Source organism: Hyperolius riggenbachi, chromosome 4, assembly GCF_040937935.1.
Source record: "Hyperolius riggenbachi isolate aHypRig1 chromosome 4, aHypRig1.pri, whole genome shotgun sequence".
Taxonomy (NCBI): Eukaryota; Metazoa; Chordata; class Amphibia; order Anura; family Hyperoliidae; genus Hyperolius; species Hyperolius riggenbachi.
The window spans coordinates 443,862,101-443,888,058 of NC_090649.1; the positions used below are offsets into that span (position 1 = coordinate 443,862,101).

At 47.6% G+C, this 25,958-nt stretch overlaps 1 protein-coding gene across 1 annotated transcript in view; it reads left to right on the forward strand.

The window, feature by feature from the left end:
* The first annotated feature begins 9,057 nt into the window (after nucleotides 1–9,057).
* CAPN11 (calpain 11) overlaps nucleotides 9,058–25,958 on the forward strand; it is a 53,220-nt gene continuing 36,319 nt past the window's right edge. Inside the window, exons 1-3 of the mRNA XM_068232653.1 lie at nucleotides 9,058–9,125; nucleotides 22,478–22,731; nucleotides 23,986–24,055. Of these exons, the coding sequence (XP_068088754.1) occupies nucleotides 9,107–9,125; nucleotides 22,478–22,731; nucleotides 23,986–24,055 (343 nt within the window). The 5' untranslated portion in view covers nucleotides 9,058–9,106. The remainder of the gene's footprint in view (nucleotides 9,126–22,477; nucleotides 22,732–23,985; nucleotides 24,056–25,958) is intronic.

Below are 25,958 nucleotides of genomic sequence, written 5' to 3' on the forward strand. Positions count from 1 at the left end.
GTAATTCTCAGTAAGACAGACAAAGACAAATAACACTTATATCGCGCTTTTCTCCTGGTGGACTCAAAGCGCCAGAGCTGCAGCCACTAGGACGCGCTCTATAGGCAGTAGCAGTGTTAGGGAGACTTGCCTAAGGTCTCCTACTGAATAGGTGCTGGCTTACTGAACAGGCAGAGCCGAGATTCGAACCCTGGTCTCTGTGTCAGAGGCAGAGCCCTTAACCATTACACCATCCAGCCACAGTATCTGCTCTTATTCTGTATGTATGGAGGCTGCACAGTATGACCTCTCTTGTCCAGTATGCCAGGTGTAATTCTCAGTATCTGCTCTTATTATGTATGTATGGAGGCTGCACAGTATGACTTCTCTTGTCCTGTATGCTGGGTGTAATACTCAGTATCTGCTCTTATTCTGTATGTATGGAGGCTGCACAGTATGACTTCTCTTGTCCTGTATGCTGGGTGTAATACTCAGTATCTGCTCTTATTCTGTATGTATGGAGGCTGCTCAGTATGACTTCTCTTGTCCTGTATGCCGCGTGTAATTCTCAGTATCTGCTCTTATTGTGTATGTATGGAGGCTGCACAGTATGGCTTCTCTTGCCCTGTATGCTGGGTGTAATTCTCAGTATCCGTTCTTAGGCCTGGTGCACACCAAAAACCGCTAGCAGATCCGCAAAATGCTAGCAGATTTTGAAACTCTTTTTCTTATTTTTCTGTAGCGTTTCAGCTAGCATTTTGCGGTAGTAGATTTCATATATTGTTACAGTAAAGCTGTTACTGAACAGCTTCTGTAACAAAAGCACCTGCAAAACCGCTCTGAACTACCGTTTTTCAGAGCGGTTTGCGTGTTTCCTATACTTTACATTGGAGGCAGAAACCCCTCCGCAATCCAAAATCTGCAGCAGCCCGGGAGTATGCGTTTCTGCAAAACGCCTCCCGCTCTGGTGTGCACCACCCCATTGAAATACATTACCGTAGCGTTTCCACATCCGCAATTGGATCTGAAAACGCGACCGAACCGCTCTGGTGTGCACTAGGCCCAATTCTGTATGTATGGAGGCTGCACAGTATGGATTCTCTTGTCCTGTATGCTGGGTGCTGCTCTTATTCTGTATTGTGTTGTGATGCTGGGTGGCAAGCTATAGTTTCCCTGCATCCTGATAGCTGTGCATGGCACAGCTAATTGCTTCGCAGCAGCCCAGATGCTGTGACCGAGTTGGATCGGACGCGGCTCCTTATTCTGTATGTATGGAGGTTGCACAGTAGCACTTCCTTGCATTATCTGGGGATTATCCGGCATGCTGTATACACTGATAAGCCAGGCAGTAACACTGATAAGGTGCAGAGGATGCAGGTTGTCTTTAGTTTTTTATATTATTGGGTCTCATTGGTGCCATCAGGCTAGGGTCACACTACAGGCATCAGGCTAGGGTCACACTGCAGGCATCAGGCTAGGGTCACACTGCAGGCATCAGGCTAGGGTCACACTGCAGGCATCAGGCTAGGGTCACACTGCAGGCATCAGGCTAGGGTCACACTGCAGGCATCAGGCTAGGGTCACACTGCAGGCATCAGGCTAGGGTCACACTGCAGGCATCAGGCTAGGGTCACACTGCAGGCATCAGGCTAGGGTCACACTGCAGGCATCAGGCTAGGGTCACACTGCAGGCATCAGGCTAGGGTCACACTGCAGGCATCAGGCTAGGGTCACACTGCAGGCATCAGGCTAGGGTCACTGCAGGCATCAGGCTAGGGTCACACTACAGGCATCAGGCTAGGGTCACACTACAGGCATCAGACTAGGTTCACACTGCAGGCCAAATGCTCTTACTTGTCCTCAGAGGATACGCTGTAGCCTGTCGCAGCCTCTGGTGAGCCACATTCAGGTCCTCCTTGCACACTGACATCACTGCTGGGCTTGGGTACAAGCGCTGGTAATCTCAGAGCCCCGGCGGAAACCAAAGAAAACGATTGGCTAGATCAAAGAGACTCCTACCTAGCAACAGGGAAAATTCTTATTGGTGCACCACTCATTAAACTAAAGCAAACCCTCCCTGGTGCTAGAGAGGATTGCCATCAGTAATTTGCAATCCAGTGATAGCACTGTGGTTGTCCCTGAGCTCAGCAGCAGTGTCATGGGCCCGAATAGAAACCGAAGACACAGTGAGAAGATCAGGAACGCTGTCTGTTCCATAGGCTTGCGCTGATTCCCTGAGAGAAAATTGTGATGGTCAGGAAAGTTCGTTCCACTCCCACTTTGTTCCGCTCTGTAGAAATTGGCAAATGTAAACGGATCCAATGCTTAAAGGAACTGTCGCAAAAATCTTAAAATTTAAAGCACAAACAAGTAAGAAGTACGTTTCTTCCTGACTACAATGAGCCATAAATTACTTCTCTCCTTTGTTGCTGACATTTGCAGTAAGTAGTAGAAATCTAATATTACCGACAGATTTTGGGCTAGTCCATCTCTCCATAGGGGATTCTCAGCATGGCCTTTATCCTTTATAAAGACACTCCCTGAAAAAGATGCTGGCCAGCCTCCCTGCTTACTGTACACTTTTTTTGGCAGTTGGACGGAGCAACTGCCATTCACTAAGGGCCCATTCACACTTGAGGGTTTTTGCCGGCGATTTCGGCAAAACGCTCAAATGCTAGCGCTTTTCAAAGCGCTAGGGTAATAAGTCTATGGGCCCATTCTTATTTAGGCGATAGGCGCTAATTGCCGCAAATCGCCCAAAAAACGCTAAACGCAAATGTGTAGCATGCGCCATTTTCAGGCGATTTCCTGGCGATCGCGTTTTAGTGCTATAGAAGCGCAAAACGCGATTGCTAAAAAATCGTCAGGTGTGAATGGGGATTTTTTTTTGGCGTTAATCACCACAAAACGCTAGCGTTTTGCGATCAGCAAGTGTGAATGGGGACTAAGTGTATTTTGAAAATAATGAAATCCCTGTGAACCCCCAATGGGGAGTTGGGCTAGTCCAAAACCTGGCGGTTCTATTGGATTCCTACTACCTATTGTAGGTGACAGCAACATAGGAGAAAAGTAATTTATGGCTCATTTTACTGTGGAAGAAATGTACTTCTTAACTGTAAATGTTTACATATATTTTAAATTTTCGCGACAGAGGTCCTTTAAAGTGAACCTAACCTAAATGGAAAAAAGTCAGTTTTAGGTGGGGCTTCTACCAGCCCACTGCAGCTGCCCTGTGCCGATGCCGGGACAAATCGATCCTCCAATCTCCCGCATCTTCGTTTTTAACAATTCAGCCAGTTGGTGGCCACTGCACCTGTGCGGCCCTGGCCATGCACTTCCTCCATCACTCTCCCGTCACCGGGAGTGTCCTGCGCATGGAAAGATCTTCTCGTACAGCGACAGGAGCAGGATCGAGGACGAGTGCGGCCAGGGCCGTGCAGGCGCAGTGGCCATCGACTGACTGAGTCACCGAAAACTAAATTGGGTCTCAGCGGGGGATCGGAATGTCAGCGGGCGGCTGCAGGGGGTCGGTAGAAGCCCCAGGTAAGTTAAACTGACTTTTTTTATTTTCGTTTAACGTGGTATATGTTCACGTATCTGCTTCTACTCCGCTGGATTAGAGCATTTTTTTTTGCCCAGTGTGGAAGGGCTCTGCCTTCTTATTGTCAGTTCTTCTGGTCTGCAGCTGCTTTAACTTTTTTTCATGATTCTGTGCCAACATCACGCACACGCACGCACGCACGTACACAGCTGCATAATATATACCTACATTTGCATGCAGTTACTGAGAAAAATACATCCACACAAAGATACGTACTACAAAGATACATACTCCACATACAGTATACAAATCCGTACTAAATGCACAGAAATCTGTGCATACACACACATAGGGGTTGATTCAATTATGTATATAGCGCTGGTCAGCACAAGGTAAATCGGTCAGCGCAAGTAAAATCTAACACTTGCATGCTATGCGCACTACCGGCAGCGATAGCGTGCGCTCTCAAGGTGTGCATACTTTTAAATTACTTGCGCTAGTGCAGCAACGCAGCTGAGATATTTGACTAGCGCGGCTGCTACTATGTTAATTGACATAGTAGCGGTCTTGCTAATCAAGTATTGCGGTGCTGAACTAGCGTGCGTAGTATATATACATAATTATAAACAGTTATATACATAATGATATACATTAATGAATCAACCCCATAGTCCAGTATAATGGCATGTTGTCAGAGTACCCTGGGTTGTCAATTTACTGCCAGAGCACCCTGGGTGTCAGTTTATTGTCAGAGCACCCTGGGTTGTCAATTTACTGCCAGAGCACCCTGGGGTGTCAGCTACTGCCAGAGCACACTGGGTGTCAGCTACTGCCAGAGCACCCTGGGGTGTCAGCTACTGCCAGAGCACCCTGGGGTGTCAGTTTACTGCCAGAGCACCCTGGGGTGTCAGTTTACTGCCAGAGCACCCTGGGGTGTCAGTTTACTGCCAGAGCACCCTGGGGTGTCAGTTTACTGCCAGAGCACCCTGGAGTGTCAGTTTACTGCCAGAGCACCCTGGATGTCAGTTTATTGTCAGAGCACCCTGGGGTGTCAGCTACTGCCAGAGCACACTGGGTGTCAGCTACTGCCAGAGCACCCTGGGGTGTCAGCTACTGCCAGAGCACCCTGGGGTGTCAGCTACTGCCAGAGCACCCTGGGGTGTCAGTTTACTGCCAGAGCACCCTGGGGTGTCAGTTTACTGCCAGAGCACCCTGGGGTGTCAGTTTACTGCCAGAGCACCCTGGGGTGTCAGTTTACTGCCAGAGCACCCTGGGGTGTCAGTTTACTGCCAGAGCACCCTGGAGTGTCAGTTTACTGCCAGAGCACCCTGGGGTGTCGGCTACTGCCAGAGCACCCTGGGGTGTCGGCTACTGCCAGAGCACCCTGGGGTGTCGGGCTACTGCCAGAGCACCCTGGGGTGTCGGGCTACTGCCAGAGCACCCTGGGGTGTCGGGCTACTGCCAGAGCACCCTGGGGTGTCGGGCTACTGCCAGAGCACCCTGGGGTGTCGGGCTACTGCCAGAGCACCCTGGGGTGTCGGGCTACTGCCAGAGCACCCTGGGGTGTCGGGCTACTGCCAGAGCACCCTGGGGTGTCGGGCTACTGCCAGAGCACCCTGGGGTGTCGGGCTACTGCCAGAGCACCCTGGGGTGTCGGGCTACTGCCAGAGCACCCTGGGGTGTCGGGCTACTGCCAGAGCACCCTGGGGTGTCAGTTTCTCTTGCCTTGCAGCACTGCGTTCCCACTTTAGATGTAGAACACTGTGTACATGGAGTTTATGCCTGCATGGGTTTCCTCCGGTACTCTGCTTTCCTCCCACATCCCTAAAGGGTTCAGAATCAGATGAGTTAATTCCCCAAAGAATTGGCCTTTAAAGTGAACCTAAACTGAGAAGATTATGGAGTTTTCCTTTTAAAATAATACCAGTTGCCTGACTCTCCTGCTGATCCTGTGGGCAATATGCAATTCACTTTTTCACCTGAGTTTTCTCCTAGGAGATAATTTTGCTTCTTTGATTTAAAATAAGTTTCCAGCACTTTTCCAAATAAAAAAGTACCAAAAAGTAGGTGAATAAGTTCTATCAAAATTATTTTGAGTATATTCTTGCTTGCTGGTGGCTTAAAAGGCATTTTATTGATACGTTTAAAAATATCTCCTGGGAGAAAACTCAGGAGAAAAACTTAATTGCATATGGGCCTATGTCTCTAATGCTGGGCATTTACGGTCAGTTTATGCACCGGTATCGAGCCAGCGCGTCACCGCTCGTGCGCTCGGATAGATTCCCGCGGGGAATCTATCCGGCGGGTCATCGGACCTGTCGGATATTATCAATCGAGCTATCAGCGGCTCGAATGATAAGTAAAAAACGAACCATGTATGTTTAGCATAATACTTTTAGCCACAGCCCCTGAACAAGCATGCAGATGAGGTGATCTGACTGAAGTCAGACTGGATTAGCTGCATGCTTTTTTCACGTGTGTGATTCTGCCACTACTGCAGCCAAAGAGATCAGCATGGCAACTGGTATTGTTTAAAAGTAAAAATCCATATCCCTCTCAGTTTAGGTTCCCTTTAAGGTGTTCGATTTTCCCAACAGATCTGATCATTCTAATACATCTGGTTTTGGCCAGAAATTGTTCAAATCTCTCACAATCGCACAGGCTTGAATGGGGACAGTTGGGTTTGCAGTGATAGATTTTGGGAGCGATAGATTGATCGATTGGCTCCCCCCCCCCCCCCCCCATATCTCCCCATCTCTTAAAGGACAACTGAAGTGAAAGTTATATAGAGGCTGCTATATTTATTTTATTTTTAACAATACCATTTGCCTGGCAATCTGCTGATCTATTTGGCTACAGAAGTGTCTGCATCACATTCAGATCTGACAATATTGTCAGAAACGCCTGATCTGCTGCATGCTTGTTCATGGTCTCTGGATAAAAGTATTAGAGGCAGAGGATCAGCAGGATAGCCAGGCAACTGGTGTTGCTTAAAATAAAATCAATATGGCAGCCTCCATATGCCTCTTGCTTCAGTTTTCCTTTAAATGTGCTCTTCTGGGCCTTGTGTTGGCAGTGGAGGGCACTCACCTGTCTGCCAGCGCTCCTTGTGCGTCTTCTCTCCATCCCTGCTGGAGTGCCTGTGTCCCGTCACCCAGTGGCATGCTGGGTTGCTGTCACCCCAGGAGGGATGGAGAGAAAACTCTGGAGTGCGCTGTCGGACATGTGAGCTCTGCTGCCAACACTGTGCAGGGCCTGGGGGAAGCACATTAGATGGGGGGAGACCGGGGGGCTTGGCTGGCAGTGGGAGCTCTGCGGCTTTTCAGTAGATTTTCTTGGCTGGTTTTGGTTGAGTAGATAGACAATATCAGACGTCCAGCATGAGAGTTCCTGCCAGCGGATGGGATAAGTGGCTCTTGTTGGTCACAGGAGGTTCCGGGATAAGAATGGGGAGTTCCGATGATTGGAGGTGTAGCATTAGTACTGCAGACAGGAGGGGGACACTGAGCGCTCTGCTTATCTCCTCATGAGCAGAGTCCTGTGTGACTGCTGTGTCACCGCAGCCTGGGTGGTGTCCTGCGTGTGAATGATGTGACATCAGCTGTTCCCAGGCATAACAGTCTTCCGAACAACAGTTCTTAAAGCGGACCTGAACTCAGAACTTCTCCTCTGCTCTAAAAAAAATAAGTAACGGCATAATAACCTTTAATTTAGAGAAAAACATCTCTTAGTTACAGCTGATACAAATACTGCAATAAATTTGCAGTGTGTCTACTTCCTGCTTTCATGGAAGCAGACATAGAGTTACTATCCTGTGTTTACAAATCAGCTGCTCTGCCGAGGCAGCCAGTTGACACAGCTGAGAGATCAAATTACATTGGTGATTAGTCACAGATGAGGGGAAATTAGACAGGCTAAACCAGGCATGGGCAAACTTGGCCCTCCAGCTGTTAAGGAACTACAAGTCCCACAATGCATTGCAGGAGTCTGACAGCCACAGTCATGACTCATAAAGGCAAATGCATTGTGGGACTTGTAGTTCTGTAACAGCTGGAGGGCCGAGTTTGCCCATGCCTAGGCTAAACTCTCTAAGTGCATACAGGTAGGGTTGTGCTTCCAAGTAGCTATGAGTTCGTAGCTACTCTGATTCGAAATGTTTATTAATATACTGATTAAAGAGCAGGTGCTGACCACAGGAGATGGGGGGTTAACTTACCCAGAAGTCCATGGGGTCCTGTGCGGTCGTAGCTACTCAGAAACACATCCGTACATACGGGGTGCATTTCTCTATGCTTTGCTTCTGTCCTGTGCAAGAGTTAAGGTCCACTTCAACCTCTTGAGGACCGTAGGCTGACACCCACCTAGTGACCAGGCTATGCTTTACAATTAAGGCACTGCAGCTTTACCGCCTCGCTGCAGGTCCGTACAACTCGGCACACAAGTGATTTCCACCCCCCTTTTCTGCCCACCAACAGAGCTTTTTGTTGGTGGGCTGTGATAGCTCCCAGGATGTTATTTATTAAAAAACCCGCTCCTCCCTCCCCCGCCAGTCATTCAGCGCGATCGGCTGTCATCAACATTGGGAAGGCTCTATAGGACCCAGAGCCTTCCCTTGCCTTTTTTTTTTTTTTGGGTCACTGTTTTCCCATTGTAAAATCTTTCCTCTCCCTGATTTATATTCTTAAACTTATCACTGGTGGAGACATCTTTAGTCCTTCCAGGTGATCTGTACAGAATGTTCATTTACTGAGAGTTCTATGCACAGAGGGAAATATTGCTTGCTTGTCAGATGGAAAAAATGTTACTTCCCACAATGCAACAAGGTTCACACACAGAAAACTGTCCAAACCATCGTCCTATCATCACACTGTGGGAGGGGTTTCACCACATTATCAGCCATACAGACCCCTCTGATGATCTATTAGAGAAAAGATAAAGATTTCTTGTGGTATGGGTTGCATCATAGGAGTTATGTCATTGATGGGGCACTGGGGGATCTAGGCGATCTAGAAGAGGTGTGTTTTTTCAGGGTTTGTTTCAAGGTGTTGAAGGTTGGAGTGAGCCTGATGAGTCGTGGAAGGAGAGAGTGGGGGCAGCTCTTGAGAAGTCCTGCAGTCTTGCATGGGAGTAGGAGATGCACGGGACAGAGCACTGGAGGATCGGAAGGGACGGGCCGGGTCTATGTCTGTGTGTGAGTGAGCCAGGTGACTGTTGTGACATCAATGACCTGTGAACGGTTGATAACAGGCAGTTTATTGGATCCTTGCAGTGTAAGGTAACTGACACAGGTGTCCTGGAAGAATCATTTCCGGCTGTTGATTGGTGAGTAATGTAATGGGGGCCGGAGCTGTCAGATTTTACCGTTTGGGATTTCTGTGCACCGGGCAGCTGCCCATGTTGCCTCCCCATAGCTCACCTATGGGATGTATTGTGCATACTGCAATACATAGTAATGTAATGATGTAACTGCATTGTGTTCACCGTCTTCTTTCTTTCCTTCTCTCACCTGCACTCTGCAATCAATCTCCTGCCCACAGACGCTTTTCTCGCACGCCTGCTTCACGCCAGCCTCAGCAACTAGCCGCCATGGCGACCTTCTCTGGAGGTAGGTTAGGTGAAGGTAACGCATGAACGCCTGTCTACCTGCAGGGGGCACTGCTGCTCCCATTACTCTGGTGGAGGGCACTGACTGCATTGTGTGTGATGGCAGTGTTGCTGTAACTCTGGATGGTGAATGTCATATCATTCTGGCGGTTTCTTGGTGATTGCTGGGCGTACCACGTCTGGTGGGCTTTTACCGATTTCCAGGGACCATCCGTGATATTAATATTAGTGACTTGTATATCGCGTCCATATTCCATGGTGCTGTACAGATTGATAGACATTTTGTCCCTGGAAATGGTGTCCTGTAATCTGCATGCATTCAATTCACCCATTAATAATAATAAGCAGAGATTGATGTATTGACTTAAAGGGACACTTAAGTCAAACAAAAAAAATGAGTTTTACTCACCTAGGGCTTCCAATAGCCCCCTGCAGCTGTCCGGTGCCCTCGCCGTCTCCCTCCGATCCTCCTGGCCCCGTCGGCAGCCACTTCCTGTTTCGGTGACAGGAGGTGACAGGCTGGGGACGCAAGTGATTCTTCGCGTTCCCAGACACATTAGCACCCTCTATGCTGCTATATGGCATATGATATATGCTATAGCAGCATAGATGGCGCTATTGTGGCCAGGAACGCGAAGAATCACTCGCGTCCCCAGCCTGTCAGCTCCTGTCACCGAAACAGGAAGTGGTTGCCAACGCGGCCAGGAGGATCGGAGGGAGACGGCGAGGGCACCGGACAGCTGCAGGGGGCTATTGGAAGCCCTAGGTGAGTAAAACTCATTTTTTTTTGTTTGACTTAAGTGTCCCTTTAAGATGTGGAATATTTGCTGTATCTTTAAAGGACACCTAACGTGAGAGACATAAGGATGCTGCCATATTTATTTCCTATTAAACAATACCAGTTGCCTGGCAGTGCTGCTGATCTCTTTGGCTGCAGTAGTGCAAATGAGCATAGAGAAAAGAAACCTTCAAGAGAAGCTGCACCATTGATATGAATAAACAAATACAATACTTTATTGGAAATCACTGGTACTAAAATTAAAGATATGGACATAAAAACAATGTTTGCATATAATGAAATATTAACCTGTGGTGAAGGCAGCAAAACAAGGAAGCCTCCCTGTTGTTAAAACCGCTTCCGGACTGCGCTAATTGAAACCTACACCCTGTTTATGGCTGCTTATTCCTGCCAAGATGTAGCTTTCAATTACGGCGCTACACTGTCCTGCTGCGACTGCCGATCGCACCGTGCTCCCATTGCTGCAGACCACTTGCTCTGCAGTCGCTATGACTGCAGAGCTCTGTGAGCCGTTCAGGAGCCAATTGGCTCCTGACCCTGTGAGCCAATGTCATTGGCTCACAGTGATCACAGGGTCAGGAGCCAATTAAATCGGCTCCTGAACGGCTCACAGAGCTCTGCCGTCATAGAGACAGCAGAGGGAGTGGCCTGCGGTGGCTGGTTGGTGCGGTGAGACGTTGGTAGGCCCGTTTTTTGGTACCAGCTGTCTCTGGTCCTTAAAGGGAATTTGAGGTGAAAATGAACTTATGATATAATGAATTGGATGTGTAGCACGCATAATAAATAGAACATTCGTAGCAACAATATGAGTTTGCATATGTGTATCAGCGCCAAGGAAACAAAGTGGCTGCTGCTGAAAGAACAACAATGTCCAGAGTTCACAAACAAGTAAATTATATATGATCAGCGCAGAGTCCAAAAACAAAAGACGAGTCTTCAACAAAGAATAAGAGCAGGTAAATCTTCACCACAATAAATATGGGGGTCACGGCATAGCTCTGCAATCATGGATACTCAAAAAAAGGAGAGGCTTACCAGCTGGTGACATCCCACATTATAAGGTTGTATCAACGTTTTGGTAGGACATCAGGAAGCAACAGTCTGTCCAAGATCCACCAATTCAGCAATGATTCATCTCACGAATGGATATCAGTAAACATCATAAAAAACGAACAAACGGCAACTCTAAGTGTAAACCGACCGTTTAATATAGAGTTTTTATAATAAAAACAGCTTAAAAATAGCATAAAAACAAAACTTACATACGGGGCCCATGCAATGGGAACCCCGAGAAAGTTGCACGCGTGTATGGGTCAGCCGTAAAGGACAGTATAAAGGTGCTGTCTGTCTCCTTCCCGACCGTTTTCGCAAACTAGTGTCATCAATATGAGTCTCCTACAGTTTCCAGTTCAGGTAGAATTAAGAAACTTCACTTGATGTATGCAAAAGAGCTTCTCTGAGCTCTCTGACTAATTTAGTTGGCTACAGTGCTATTTTCTGAAGCACTTATACATCAAAGAAACCGTGAGAGACTACTTCAGAAAAGATTTTACTGCAGAGAATTTGAAAGGGTTATTAGCTCAGCTCTGTTTCATAGTTTAAAATGCAGAATGTGGTTTGTAAACTGCAAATATTAGAGAATGATGCAATGTTATTAAAAATGCTAGATAACTGAAAATAAAAACATGAGACTCTTTTCTTAACTACTAATGTTCTAATAATTATCCGCACTACACATACAATTCATTATATCATGTTTTTCTTTGCTGCAGTGTTACTTTAGGGGGCAAGAGACCACTGGTACCAAAGTGGTTAAACAATGAATCCCTCCGACCAATACGCCTGCATTAAGGGGACATATATCTCCTCTGATGCAATGGACCCGGGTCTTGGACTAATAGTGTATAGATTATTCCATCAGAGTGCGAAGGATACGTGACAGCACAATATACACCCTCATAGTGCCCAGGGTAATCCACCATGAAGATGTTACTAAACACGAGCAGACAACAAACGATGAACAAGTGATGTGCTGTAACGATTGTGGAATTCTCTCCGTGGTCAGCGCACAGGATGCGCGCTGACACTGCGGAAATCCTCCACAAGCGTATATCATTTGAGAGAACCCAGCAAAAGGTGCAACGCACCTGTAGAGGGAGATTCCTGTCGGCAGATGGAGCTGTGGAGTGCAGAGGAACAGATCCTCTGCCCTGCCACAGACGCCAGACAGGAATTGTACGAAGGGAAGAACGCAGGGCAAGATGGCCCTTAAAGAGAGAGAGTAAAGCGACAGAGTGTATGTGTGTCCACCAATCTAGTCGCCACCCAGCGACGATGAACACACAACCATGAAAATCAGGTGAGAAGGCAATCGCAAGGGATGGCGATTGCTAACAGCGCCACAAGACTGAATAAGCACAGAGGGGGATTGTATGTATGTCCACCAATCTAGTCGCCAACCTACGACGGACACACAACAGAGGAAACCAAGTGAGAACGCAATCGCAAGGGAAGCGATTGCGAATGAGCACAGGGACAGAATGTATATTTGTTCACCAATCTAGTCGCCAACCCGCGACGGTGCACACACAACAGCAGATACGAAGTAGGAACGCAATCGCGAGAGAGGCGATTGCCAGAGGTGACACAAGGCTAAAGCAAGACAGGGCACGAGAGTAACAAAGGCACAGCAAATCATACAATGAGAAGATAAGGAAAATAACAAACGCTAACTAAACGCGAACACCGCACTCATTCGCAACAGCGAACACGTTTACAGCGCGATCTCCGCATGTTAAGCACAACAGAGACAAGCACGCCTAACTGACCACCGACAGACAAACCAGAAACAGAGGACGCGAGCACTTGCTTAACGGTTACCTCACCGAGCCTCCAGCAAGCGTTCGTATCAGACCAGACAGATAAACGAAAACAGGAATAAGTGAGGGATACGATCCACCGCTCTTCCGCCAGAGCGAGTGCAATCTAAATAGGGAAACAGAGTTAGCAGGATCCACTGCTCTTTCCGCCAGAGCGAGTGTGATCCAAGTAAAGCAACAGAGCTAGCAGGATCCACTGCTCTTTTCGCGAGAGCAAGTGTGATCCAAGTATAGAAACAGAAGGAGCTACCAATAGCAACCGCTGCTCTGGTTAGCACCCAACAGACAGACAGAACAGGCAATACAAATATACAACCTGACTGAACTAGAGGGGTATCTAATACAGCCCCCAGAATTACTCTAAGTTAGCTAACCATCCAACAGAGAAGGCTGACACTCCAGGAGTGTGTTTACAAACCGTTATGACCAGCGAAGCCTTTTGGTCAGCAGCAGGCTTTTATACTGCCAGCCCTCAAACGATACAGATGAGCAATTTGCATGTATGCAAATCCCTCAGCAATGCAACTCTGAAAGTTGCAGGATGAAACCAGGTCTCTTTTCCAGAGACCTGCATCTCTCAGACATAAGGAATGGTCAAACAGCTGGCTGCCTGTGCAGCCAGCTGAGCGGATCATTACATGTGCACTGCAGGAAACAATGGAGGAAATGAAAGAAAACCACCAGAACCGTTACCGAAACAGGAACCCACGGCTGAGTGCAGTAGTGGCTGCAGTAGTGTCTGAATCACACACTTGAAACAAGCATGTGTCTAATCCAGACACCCTTCACTCAGAGCACCTGATCTGCATGCTTGTTGAGGGTCTATGGCAACTTCGGGTTCGGGTGAATCCAGATAGTTGCTATCTGAATTCACCAAGTAATGCTGTGCGGGCTGGGCGGGGGGGGGTCAAGCTTACCCTTCAGAAGGGTAAGCTTGAACCCCCGCCCAGCCCGCACAGCATTACTTGGTGAATTCAAATAGCAACTATCCGGATTCACCCGAATCCGAAGTTTAGCCCATGCCTGTCTATGGCTAAACGTAAAAGGCTAAAAGAGGCAGAGGATCAGCAGGACAGCCAGGCAACTGGTATTGCTTAAAGAGGAACTCCAGTGAACATTTTACTGTTGGCAGGTGATGTAGCTGCTGCATGTTTTTTGGCAGTTGGAAACCGCTGTAAACAGCTATTTCCCACAATACAGCAAGGTTCACAGACAGGAAACTGCCAAAAGTTCGAACTTTTCTTGTGGGAGGGGTTTCACCACAATATCAGCCATACAGCGCCCCCTGATGGTCAGTTTGTGAAAAGGAATAGATTTCTCCTGTAAAAGGGGGTATCAGCTACTGATTGGGATAAAGTTCAATTTTTGGTCGGAGTTTCTCTTTAAAGAGACTCAGAGATGAGTCTTGCTGCAGTTTATTACTTACCTGGGGCTTCCTCCAGCCCCATAAGCATGGATGTATCCCTAGCTGTCCTCCTCAGTGCCGCCGTTCTCCGGCAGTCAACCCCCGGTAAGCGGCTCAGTCGGACTCAGTCTGACTGAGTGAAGTCAGCCGGGGCCACTGACATCACTGAGCCGCTTAGCGGGGAAGATTTCGGCTGAACATCAGTGGTGCTGAGGAGGACGGCAGCAAGAGACACATCCATGCTTATGGGGCTGGAGGAAGCCCCGGGTAAGTAAAATAAAAAGCTGTAGTGAGACTCATCTCTGAGTCTCTTTAAAGAGAATCTGAAGCTTAACATAAAATAAAAAAACAGATACTTCCGGGAAGGCTCTGGGTCCTAATGAGTCTTTACCGTTCTCCTCGCAGGCTCCTCCGTTTGTATCTCCTGTCAGGGGAGACTTCGGAACCACTCAGGCTTCTGAAGACCGCCGGCTCTGTACTGATTATGGCGAGTGCGCCAGAGAGGGCGCTCGCACGTGTGCAGTACGGAGCGGCCTGTCTTTGGAAGCCAGAGTACTTCCGAAGACTGATGAAGTCTCCCCAACCCGGAAGATAGCAGTCCGAAACCAAATTGGTTGTGGACTGCTAACGGGGCAACCTGTGGGGGAACGCGGACATCGAGAGGAGAACGGGGAGGCTCCATAGGACCCAGAGCCTTCCCTCTCCTTAAATAATATAAGGTAAATCATTTTTTATTTTATTTTAGGCTTCAGACTCTCTTTTTAAAAGGAGATCAATATGGCAACATCCATATTCCTTTCTCACTTCAGGTGTCCTTTGAAAAAATTGTTGTTTTCAGATCAGGAACCCTTGTGTCCCATTCTGTAACCTGAGACTAATCCTGCGTCTGTTCTGTGTGTCACTTACTAACGTTGTGTTTTCTGGTTCCTTTGTCACAATGTGAAATCTTACAAACCCCTCCAAATAGTTGATGGTTGGTTCACATCCTCCAGCACTGCGCAGTGATCATAATATAGAGCAGATGTCCGGTAATGTAACCTCACAAGCTGTGCGGTAACCCCAGCGTGTCTACGCTGCCACTCCTCCCTCCTATAGCTCTTGTTTTACCAGCATGGGAGCGGCCATCTTTCTGGTGACGTCAGCACTGTGCACAGTGGCTTGATAAAATCTCCGACATGCTCACGGTGCAGTGATCTGGCCTTGCTGAATGAAACACAGAGAAATGCTTTCTTATCAGTTCAGTTTTTCCAGAAGTGGCTGGGAGGAGCCATTCATATCTGTACAGGTGTTGCACTAACGTTATGCTGGATATATATGTACTCATTCTGCCATCTTGTGGGAAGTTTTGTTTTTGCAGAAAGTGAAGAGTAGTCCGCACACTATGACACTTTAAAGAGACTGTATATAAAAAAGTGCCCCTAGGGGGTACTTGCCTCAGGCGTGGGAAGCCTCTGGATCTGATTGAGGCTTTCCCCGTCCTCCTCCATCCCACGGTGGTCTCGCTGTGCCCCTCTGAAGCCACTGCCAACAACTTGTCAGGCTGTGGCGCTGACGCAGTATCGTCTGCAATATTTACTTTTCCCGGCTCGAACGCAGGCGCAGTAGTGGCTCCCCAATGGGCTAAGGCAGAAATAGCCGATCCCGTTTGGGTCCACTCTACTGCAGAGAAGAAAACCTGTAACGTAAAAAATACCCCCAGAGGCACTTTTTTTTACGTTACAGGTTTTCTTTAAAGTAAACCTGTGAGGAAGGGGGAAAAGGGGTTTTACTTACCTGGGGCTTCCTCCAGCCCCCTGTAGTCTGTGCGCTCCCTTGATGTCCGTCCAATCCACTATGCTGCTGTGAACGCTGCGATCCAGCTTGGTTGTGGGCCACTACGCATGCGCTGTTCTGGGCCACGCACCTCCTTCATCCCATTGTGGAGGGATCCAGACACTACTGACCAGAAATATCAGCAGGACAGCCAGGCAACTGGTATGGTTTAAAAGGAAATAAATGTGGAGGCCTTCTTAAAGGGGAACTGAAGTAAGAGGTATACGGAGGCTGCCATATTTATTTCCTTTTAATCAATTCCAGTTTCCTGGCAGCCCTGCTGGTCTATTTCTCTGCAGTAGTATCTGAATAACACCAGAAACCAGCATGCAGCTAGTCTTGTCAGATCTCCCTTTAAAGTCTGAAACACCTGATCTGCTGCATGCTTGTTCAGGGGCTATGGCTAATAGTATTAAAGGCAGAGGATCAGCAGGGCTGCCAGGCAACTGGTATTGCTTCAAAGGAAATAAACATGGCAGCCTCCATATACCTCTATCTTCAGTTGTCCTATAAGGCAGCCGCTAGTTTCAGACAGCAGGCAAGAGGATGCTCATGCAGCCATAGAAGGATCAGAATGTCAGACTATGGCTTGGATAATGTGATGAGGGTATTGGGTGTCATGGTTATCCTTGGATTTGTACAGCAGCTGGTGGTATTGGCAGATCTCAGGCCAGGGTGTGGCTGAGCTAATATTGACCTCATTAGTAATATGAACAATCCTTATTAGGAAGCCACTGTAATAATAATAATAAGAGGCTGATTCACCGCCGCCGGGGATTCTGGGGAATATAAACACGACTCTCCCTGGATTAATGCACATCGGAGGAGAGATAACAACTTCCTGGCTGAGGAATTAGTTTCCTCTTTATAGAGAGCGAGAGGGGAGAGCACAATACTCCACACATGCTGGGTAACAGAGCGCATACAGGAGCAGATCAACCAGTCACAGATTCACTCTCACTGTCAGTCCATTCACAGATTTATAACCTGCCGGGAAACCTACTGTACAGCCAATGCCTAGGTCATACCAGGACATACTGCTGGCCACAGAACAGTGAGTTCACTGTATACCCTGGACTTGCAGCAAAGATGAGATAGTGCTGCAGAATATTTCATTGCTGTATTAGTAATAATGGGTGGTGTTATGTAAAGTTGGCTTGAGTTAAGGTGGCCATACATCTATCGACTTGGCAGCTGATCGACCATCTGATAATAATGATGATAATTTGTGCCGCCAAGAGTATGCCCGATCAACAATGCAACCAATTTCGGGCTGATATTGGTCGTATGTATCGACCGGGCATGCTGCTAGATGTCGAGCCATCATGGTCAATCAGGTAGCAGTGTGAAATGTGCAACTCAACTCTAACCCCCCCCCCCCCAACGTTGGACGCGGACATGTAATGCATAGTGTGTGTGTGTGTGTGGGGGGGGGGGGGGGGGCATTTGACATTAGGGAGAACAGTGCCGGGCCATCAAGGCGGGTGATGCGGCATCAGGAATCGGCCTGTGGTGTATGGGCAGCTGACAGATCTCTCTAATCTATTCCATTAGATCTGCCCATCACTGCTAGATGTATGGCTATCTTTAGGGATCCCCTGGTCTGTACATGGATTGTGGGTCTGGCAGCCTGTTATCTGCTGGGAGGGATTGTGTGTTGGGCTGATATTTGGCACAGGGTGCTGGCAGTGGTTTGCTAATGGATTGGCGAGCATTCGGCAGGTAAATACTGACTGTGTACAGAATGGTGCCCCTCCCGGTGGAGGCATATCTCTGGCTGGTGTTTGTCCATCTCACGCTGTCAGTTTACAAAAGAAGTGTGAGATTAATTTCTCCCAGGAGTGTCATCACCCATGCTGGATTATAGCGGGAAGATCCTCCCGTCTATCAACTTCCTGCTGGAGCCTCAGTACAGTGTGACCTCTTAGGTATCAGCATGGAGCAGCTAGGCAGATGTGTTTTATATAAGAAAAGTTGTGATATGTAAGGAGTTTCCACGGCTGGATCTGGGGGAAGGGACTGCCTGCCCAGCATCATGCAGAAATGAGCACTGGAGGGATGGCAAGACAACCTGTGATCACCAGATCAGGGATAGTACTGAAGGATACGATAAGCCCCGGGGGGTATGGGAGTACCTATGGGTAGTGTTTCCACTCGCGTGTAGCAGAGTCATGTAATCAGTCTGATCAGCTGACAGATTTGTAAGGCTGTGATTAGTCACTATCATTTGCTACAGCAGTAAGTGGCCATACAGTAGGTGGTGGCCATACACTGATAGATTTGCAGCAGATTCGACCATCAGATAGATTTCTGTCAGATGCCTGTCAAGTCAAATCTGACAGGAATCTGTCTGATCTGTGCCACACACCAGGAACAGATCTAAGTGCTTCCCCGCCGTTTTCTGCCCATTATCTTCCACTCGTTTTCTGCCCATTGTCCCCCGCGGGTATCGAGCGGGGAATCGAGCGCCTCGCTGATCGGGCCTGACGGAAATGATCAATCGAGCCATCCGCTCGATTGATAAGAAACTATCTGATCGTGTATTCCCAGCATAAATGCATTATTGCACCATTAGACCCAATGCAACTCTATGGGCCATCGATTTGCTGACAACAGCAGATCGACCTAGATTTTCCATCCTGTCCAGTGTATGGGCCCCTTAAGTGGTAACAGGCAATTGGAGCCTTTCTATCAGCTCACAAAATTGCACAGAACATCTACTACACATGAGTGACTTTGAATCTGTGGATTCTCTCACCCCAATCTCGAAGGGCAGCACTTATGTATTGGCTTATCTCATATCTACAGCCCTCCTGCAGAGCCCCCAACAGAACAACTATGAGTGGGTCACACACACCACACACACACCACACACACACCACACACACACACACCACACCACACACACTGGTTGCTAAGTAATGCAGAATGTCTCCCAGCACACTGATCAGGTTTGTATCGTAGGTGGAGCTCTGGGACTGAGGCCCCGCTCACAGTGGTGCATTAAAGTGCGGCATAACGGCATTCACAGGGCGGCGGGTGCATTGTGGTACAACCGAGTGCAAAATGCACCATAAATGCAAACCACGTGCGGCTACAGTGAAGCTTACTTTTCATTGGCTATGTGACACAACACACGTGTAACATGCAGCACTACTTTCCTGATCCGATGTATACCTGCTTCCACAGGCATCACATTGCAAAGGTCCCTGTGAAGGTGGACTTATAGGGTTAGCACACAGTAATGGGTATATGCAGGTGGATTATCAGTGTCGTGTCCCTTCCAGAGAAGTTTCAGTGCACCGGCGCCTCACAGGATGTTACACGTCACCTCCTGTGTTACTTTATAGTGAATACAGAAATATAAAGATGCAGTAATAAGGGAGGTGGGCCATGTCCACATGAGCTTGCAACCTACAGTTGGGTATACACTATGTGAGATGTTCTGATAGATTAGATGTTGTATTCATCAGATCTAAGGAATATCTATTTGTTCAGTGAGGTCAGCGGGGGAGGGAGCTTGTTTTTGGTTCAGTGGGGGAGGGCGCTTGTTCTTTGTTCAGTGATGTCAGCAGGGGAGGGAGCTTGTTCTTTATTCAGTGATGTCAGCAGGGGAGGTAGCTTGTTCTTTATTCAGTGATGTCAGCAGGGGAGGTAGCTTGTTCTTTGCTCAGTGAGGTCAGCGGGGGAGGGAGCTTGTTCTTTGTTCAGTGATGTCAGCAGGGGAAGGAGCTTGTTCTTTGCTCAGTGATGTCAACAAGGGAGGGAGCTTGTTCTTTGTTCAGTGATCTCAGCAGGGGAGGGAGCTTGTTCTTTGTTCAGTGATGTCAGCAGGGGAAGGAGCTTGTTCTTTGCTCAGTGATGTCAGAGAGGGAGGGAGCTTGTTCTTTGTTCAGTGATCTCAGCAGGGGAGGGAGCTTGTTCTTTGTTCAGTGATGTCAGCAGGGGAGGCAGCTTGTTCTTTGCTCAGTGATGTCAGCAGGGGAGGGAGCTTGTTCTTTGCTCAGTGATGTCAGCAGGGGAGGGAGCTTGTTCTTTGCTCAGTGATATCAGCAGGGGAGGGAGCTTGTTCTTTGTTCAGTGATGTCAGCAGGGGTGGGAGCTTGTTCTTTGCTCAGTGATATCAGCAGGGGAGGGAGCTTGTTCTTTGTTCAGTGATGTCAGCAGGAGAGGGAGCTTGTTCTTTGCTCAGTGATATCAGCGAGGATGGGGCTGCTCAGTGTATGAAACCTCCGACTCCAGGTACCCAAAATTGCTCCAAGTCCTTAGTCTAATTCTCACCAGAGCTGTTGTGGTAATCATCTGACTCTCCAAGTTAATGGAACCTCTGACTCCGGGTACCCAAAACTGCTCTGACTCTTTGGTTCAGTGATGTCAGGTGGGGGGGGCTCATTCTTTGTTCAGTAATATCAGACTGGGAATTGAAATCGTTCAGCAGGGAAGAGACCGTGTTCTTTGCTTAGTGATGTCCCACCCTGTGCCCTGCAGTGTCCCCTACCTGTATATGACACTATCGCAGCCTGGTGACAGTAGAGGCTGCAGTGTCCCCCTACCTGCATATGACCCTATCCCAGCTTGGTGTCCATAGTGGCTGCAGTGTCCTCACCTGTGTGTGACATTATTCGTCCAGGTGACAGTAGAGGCTGCAGTGTCACCTACCTGGATGTGACATTATTCCTCCTGGTGACAGTAGAGGCTGCAGTGTCCCCACCTGTATGTGACATTATTCCTCCTGGTGACAGTAGAGGCTGCAGTGTCCCCACCTGTATGTGACATTATTCCTCCTGGTGACAGTAGAGGCTGCAGTGTCACCTACCTGGATGTGACATTATTCCTCCAGGTGACAGTAGAGGCTGCAGTGTCCCCACCTGGATGTGACATTATTCCTCCTAGTGACAGTAGAGACCGCAGAATGTTGTATTAGAGGCAGACATGTCTGGAATCTACAGGGATGGGATTTGGACCAGGGCCAGCTCTGAGTCAGTGAGGCTGAAGGGGGGAAGCTGCCTGTATACATCTCCCGGCATGCTCTGCAGGGCTGCGTCACCCTCCTTTCATGCACCATATATTATCCATGTATAGAGTGATATCGCCCAGACTGCAGCTCAATCTATAGCACAAATACCATCTAGCCCTGGGATGTAGCCAATCACACACTTTCGCACCGGATCTGAAGAAAAGAAAGGATAAGTGTATATCACATCCCAATATATTACAAGTGAGCAAAAAGCGTTACACTGGTGAATGTCATTCCATCTCCCTGCAACTCCAGGCCTGTGTCTGCCAAACTGTCATCCAGACGTGTGCACTGCTTCAACACAGGGGAAATTCACAACAGCTTTTAGTCCACAAGAAAGTTGCGTGTACCTTCGTCTTGTGCAAATTTATTAGCATGTGATGACAATGTGCTTCACATCAGGCATAAACAATGCTTCATTTACATTCCACATGAATGCAGAGGTGATGACAGGCGTCTCTTGCGTGTCCGGCGAGTGCAGGGTGACTGGTGCAGGAGGTGGGTGTCGGGCTGTGAGCGGTGGAGCAACGGCCGTTTTGCGTCTAAATGAGGCTTGGTCACGCGTACTCACTGTAAGTGAGAGGGATGTGGAGGCGGCCATATTTATTTCCTTTTAAGCAATACCAGTTGCCTGGCTGCCCTGCTGATCCTCTGCCTCTAATACTTTTAGCCACAGCCGGTGAACAAGCATGCAACAGATCAGGTGTTTCTGACATTATTGTCAGATCTGACAAGATTAGCTGCTTGCATGTTCCTGGTGTTATTCAGACACTACTGCAGCCAAATAGACCAACAGGACAGCCAGGCAACTGGTATTGTTTAAAAGGAAATAAATATGGCTGCCTACATTTTCATCTCACTTCAGTTGTCCTTTAAAGACCTAATTGCCCTGAAGACCGGACTCGTGTCCGGAAACATTGACTTGTCTTGTGTATTAAAGTATCATTTGTGATAGCCAGTCTCCTCATAACTACATGCTTAGCCTATGATCGAACTTTACAAAATATTTAAAGTTCTGCACTCTCTTGGTGGCTCCACCTTCCTTGATATGGGCTTTTGTTTTGATTATTCTAGGCTGGATTACTGCAAAGGTTACATAGGCCACAGCCTAGGGCAGCTGCTGCTTGGGAAGGGGGGTTGGGCAGCTGGGCATGAAAGAGGGAACTGTCACGCACAGATAGGAGGCAGAGCGGGAGAATTCATTGCTGTGGAACCATAAGGATGAATGAATATTCCGCCAGGGTGAGATTTTATCATACACTATTCCCTCTAGATCTGTGTATTACTGTAAGGAAAGCCCAGATTATGATGTATACCAGAAGATTCCTCCTCGCCAGATACGGTCATCAGGATTTCCCATAGTAACCTATGTTTGGTGCTCATCCCCCCCCTCCCCCCAGGAAATGTCCTGCCCTTCCTCAGTGTTCTTCCTCTCTTCCAGGTAAGAAGATGATGCCGTTTGGGGGAATCGCCTCAAAGCTGAAGATCGATCGGCTGAAGGCATCGGGGGTGGGGTCACATGACTCTGCAGTGAAGTACCTGAACCAGGACTACGAGAGCCTGCGCCAGTCCTGCCTGGAGAATGGCACCCTGTTTGAGGACCCCCATTTCCCTCCAGCCACCGCCTCCTTGGGGTTCAAGGAGCTGGGCCCCGGATCCAGCAAGGTGCAGGGGGTGCGGTGGAAGCGGCCATCGGTGAGTGATGAATGAGGGACTGGCATGTACAGACCACTCTGCTCAATCAACCCCCTCCAGTCTGGAATGCTAATACCTAAACTGCCCTGGTGTCATAATGCCCCCGCAGTTTGGACTATATGTATGCAGTTTGGACTATATATATGCAGCTTGGAAAATGACCTATCAAGCGCAGAGCTGCTATATTTGATTAATTTAAAAGCTGCATACATTTTGAGTAAAATCCAAATTGGTAGCACCTCCCTGTGCATCCCTATTGGCATCTTCTGTTGAGCCACCTGGTGGACATAAACAGCACTATTTGCCGAGGTGAGAGGTATATGGAGGCTGCTATATTTGTTTCCTTTTAAACAATACCAGTTACCTGGCAGCCCTGTTGATCTTCTGGCATAAGTAGTGTCTGAGTCAAAACCCTGGAACAAGCCTATGGCTAATCCAGTAAAACCTAAGTCAGTACCTGATCTGCTGCATGCCTGTTTAGGGTTGATAGGTAAAAGTATTCGAGACGCAGGGTCAGGAGGACTGCCAGGCAACTGGTATTGTTTACAAGGAAATCAATATGGCAGCCTTCATATACCTCTCACCTCGGGTATCCTTTAAAGTGAACTAAGCATGATTTTTATCAGAATTTCTCAATAACATATTAAAAATGCTTGCCAATAATCAGGCTCAATTACTAAAATTTCAATTTTACCTCTTTTTTTACATTTAAAATTTTAGCAGAGGCTTTTTACTCTACGTTCACAGCCTGCCCCACCACAGAAATTTCAGGCAGATAAGGACTGATGTAATTTCCATATTTTATTGCACCCATTAGCAGAAGCTTTCATCAGTGGGGGAGGGGAAAACTCAGCTATGAGGGGAGGGGGATTCCCTTCACAGTGCATCCTTTAAGATTGTCTTTGTTAACCCCCCCCCCCCCCCTCCCTCTCTGATGCCATGATGATGGTGGGGGGCTCTGCACTTCTTTTCAGTTCACTATGCTCTTTCTAGAGACTAGGCTGTGACATCACTGGGAGGGCGGGACTACATACTAATACAGCGATATGTAGATATAGGAAGTGTTTCTGGTGCTGAAACCAGGATAGATACCATAAAAAGGAGTATCCTGAATAATGTACCGCATTCTACTGTCACTGTATTGCCTCTTTACAGTGTGACAGCTGCTGAGCACTGTGATCCAAGGAGATCGGGAATCTGGCAAAACGATCTGTAGATCTATCACTGATCTGGTCTCTTGTGTCTTCTCTCCAGGAAATCGTCGATGATCCGCAGTTCATTGTAGGTGGAGCCACGAGGACAGACATATGCCAGGGAGCGCTGGGTGAGTTCCGTGTCATGTTATATGTTCCATGTGTGGCTTATCGTATCCATGTCTATATACAGGTGCTGCACCCCCAATGTGGGATCCCTCCCCTTCCTGTGACCTCACCACACTGAATAGCCAATGAGAGGCTAGTATTTGCAGCTTATGTGCAAATTTCATACAAAACATACCCAGCTTGGAATTGGGCCAGTGAGAATCAACAGGTAGTACATCTGATTGGCCAGTTTTCACTTGAATTTCCGACCAGTTTGAGCATCTGCTAGAAATTGATGCCGCCATATGCTGGCCCAATCGATTAGTAGACCCATTATTGGTCTAAATCAATTAAGTTGGTTGATTTTAAATTGGCACCTGACAGAAGAAGATGGCACATGACAGAAGATCTTGATAGGCGGTGGGTCAAGAGCGCTGTACAGTGTCTTGTCACTTAACTGTCCCTTAGAGAGGCTCGCATACTAATCCCTATCATAGCCCTATGCCCATGAAAGTCTAGTGCAATTTTTAGAGGGAAGCCAGTTAACTCCTGCTGGCATCGAAATCAGAGTATTCATCAGTCTATTAACTATTAAATTTTATTGAAAAAAAAAGAGACATATGAACAAGCATAGAAAATCCTCTAACTAGAGGCCTGAGACATTTACATATATAGAAAGCCAGTACAATAAGCTATACACAAATATAATCAGAATATCAGGAACATATTAGAAATCTCTAAGTGACCCCCTATAAGCCATCTCTGTACTTAGGTGAGTCACTCATGTAGAAAAGGGAAGAAATCCCAAGGAAAATATACAATAAATCTGATTTCTACAACTAAAAAGTAACTGACAACCAGGAACCAATCAGCAGTCTCCCCACCATCTCGCCTCCAGACAGTCAAGAAAAAGAGAAAAGACCAAGGAAAGAGAAAAAGAAAATAAGAACCAGAGCAAAAATACACATTTAGGGTACATAGAATTGCATTTATATAGATCCCACTTCATCAGTCTTAAGACAACTGAAGTGACATGAGATAGACATGTGTATTTAAGGTGGCAAGCACACAAATTACTATGCTGTGTTCCTTTTTTTTTTTTTTTCTGCCTGAAAGAGTTAAATATCAGGTATGCAAGTGGCAGTTCCTATCGGACTATAGATTAAAGGTGCGTACACCCGCACTACTATAAGGAACGACGGGTCCGTCGGACACTCCCACTGGGCGGGCGTTCCAGCGATAGTAGAGCGTGTGTACAGTCTGTCTGCAGACTAACACTGTTTCTGAACGATCCGCTCAGAAACAGCCTTATCAGTCTGCAGACAAACTGTACACACGCTCTACTATCGCGGGAGGGTCCGACGGACCCGTCGTTCCTGCAAATAGAGCATGTTGTACGCATGTATAACCTTGTGCAATGTTGTATAACCATTTCCTACCTCTCTGTGTCACCCCTTGTTACAATGTAGTTCATGGATATTACCAACACACTACAGTTTTATAATACGCACTTTATTATGCCAGTTTCCACAGGTAAATCCAACAATTGTTTCGGGGGCTGCGCAGGGTCCCCCTTTATCAAGGCATGTGCCTTGATAAAGGGGGACCCTGCGTGGCCCCCGAAACAATTGTTTGATTTACCTGTGGAAACTGGCATAATAAAGTGCTTATTATAAAACTGCGGTGTGCTGGTAATATCCATGAACTCTATCTGCTGTGGCACTGCCTATGCCACTTTACCAAGCACCCCAAGACAACTGATGGTGTGCCAACTTCACTTTGTGACATTGCCTTGTTACAATGTATGGAACCCTATTTATTGTCCAGCGATGCGTTATATGTTGGCGCTTTATAAATACAACTAATAATAATAATAGATTTGAGCTCTGGCATCCAATGAATGTGTCATTAAACAGAGACGATGAA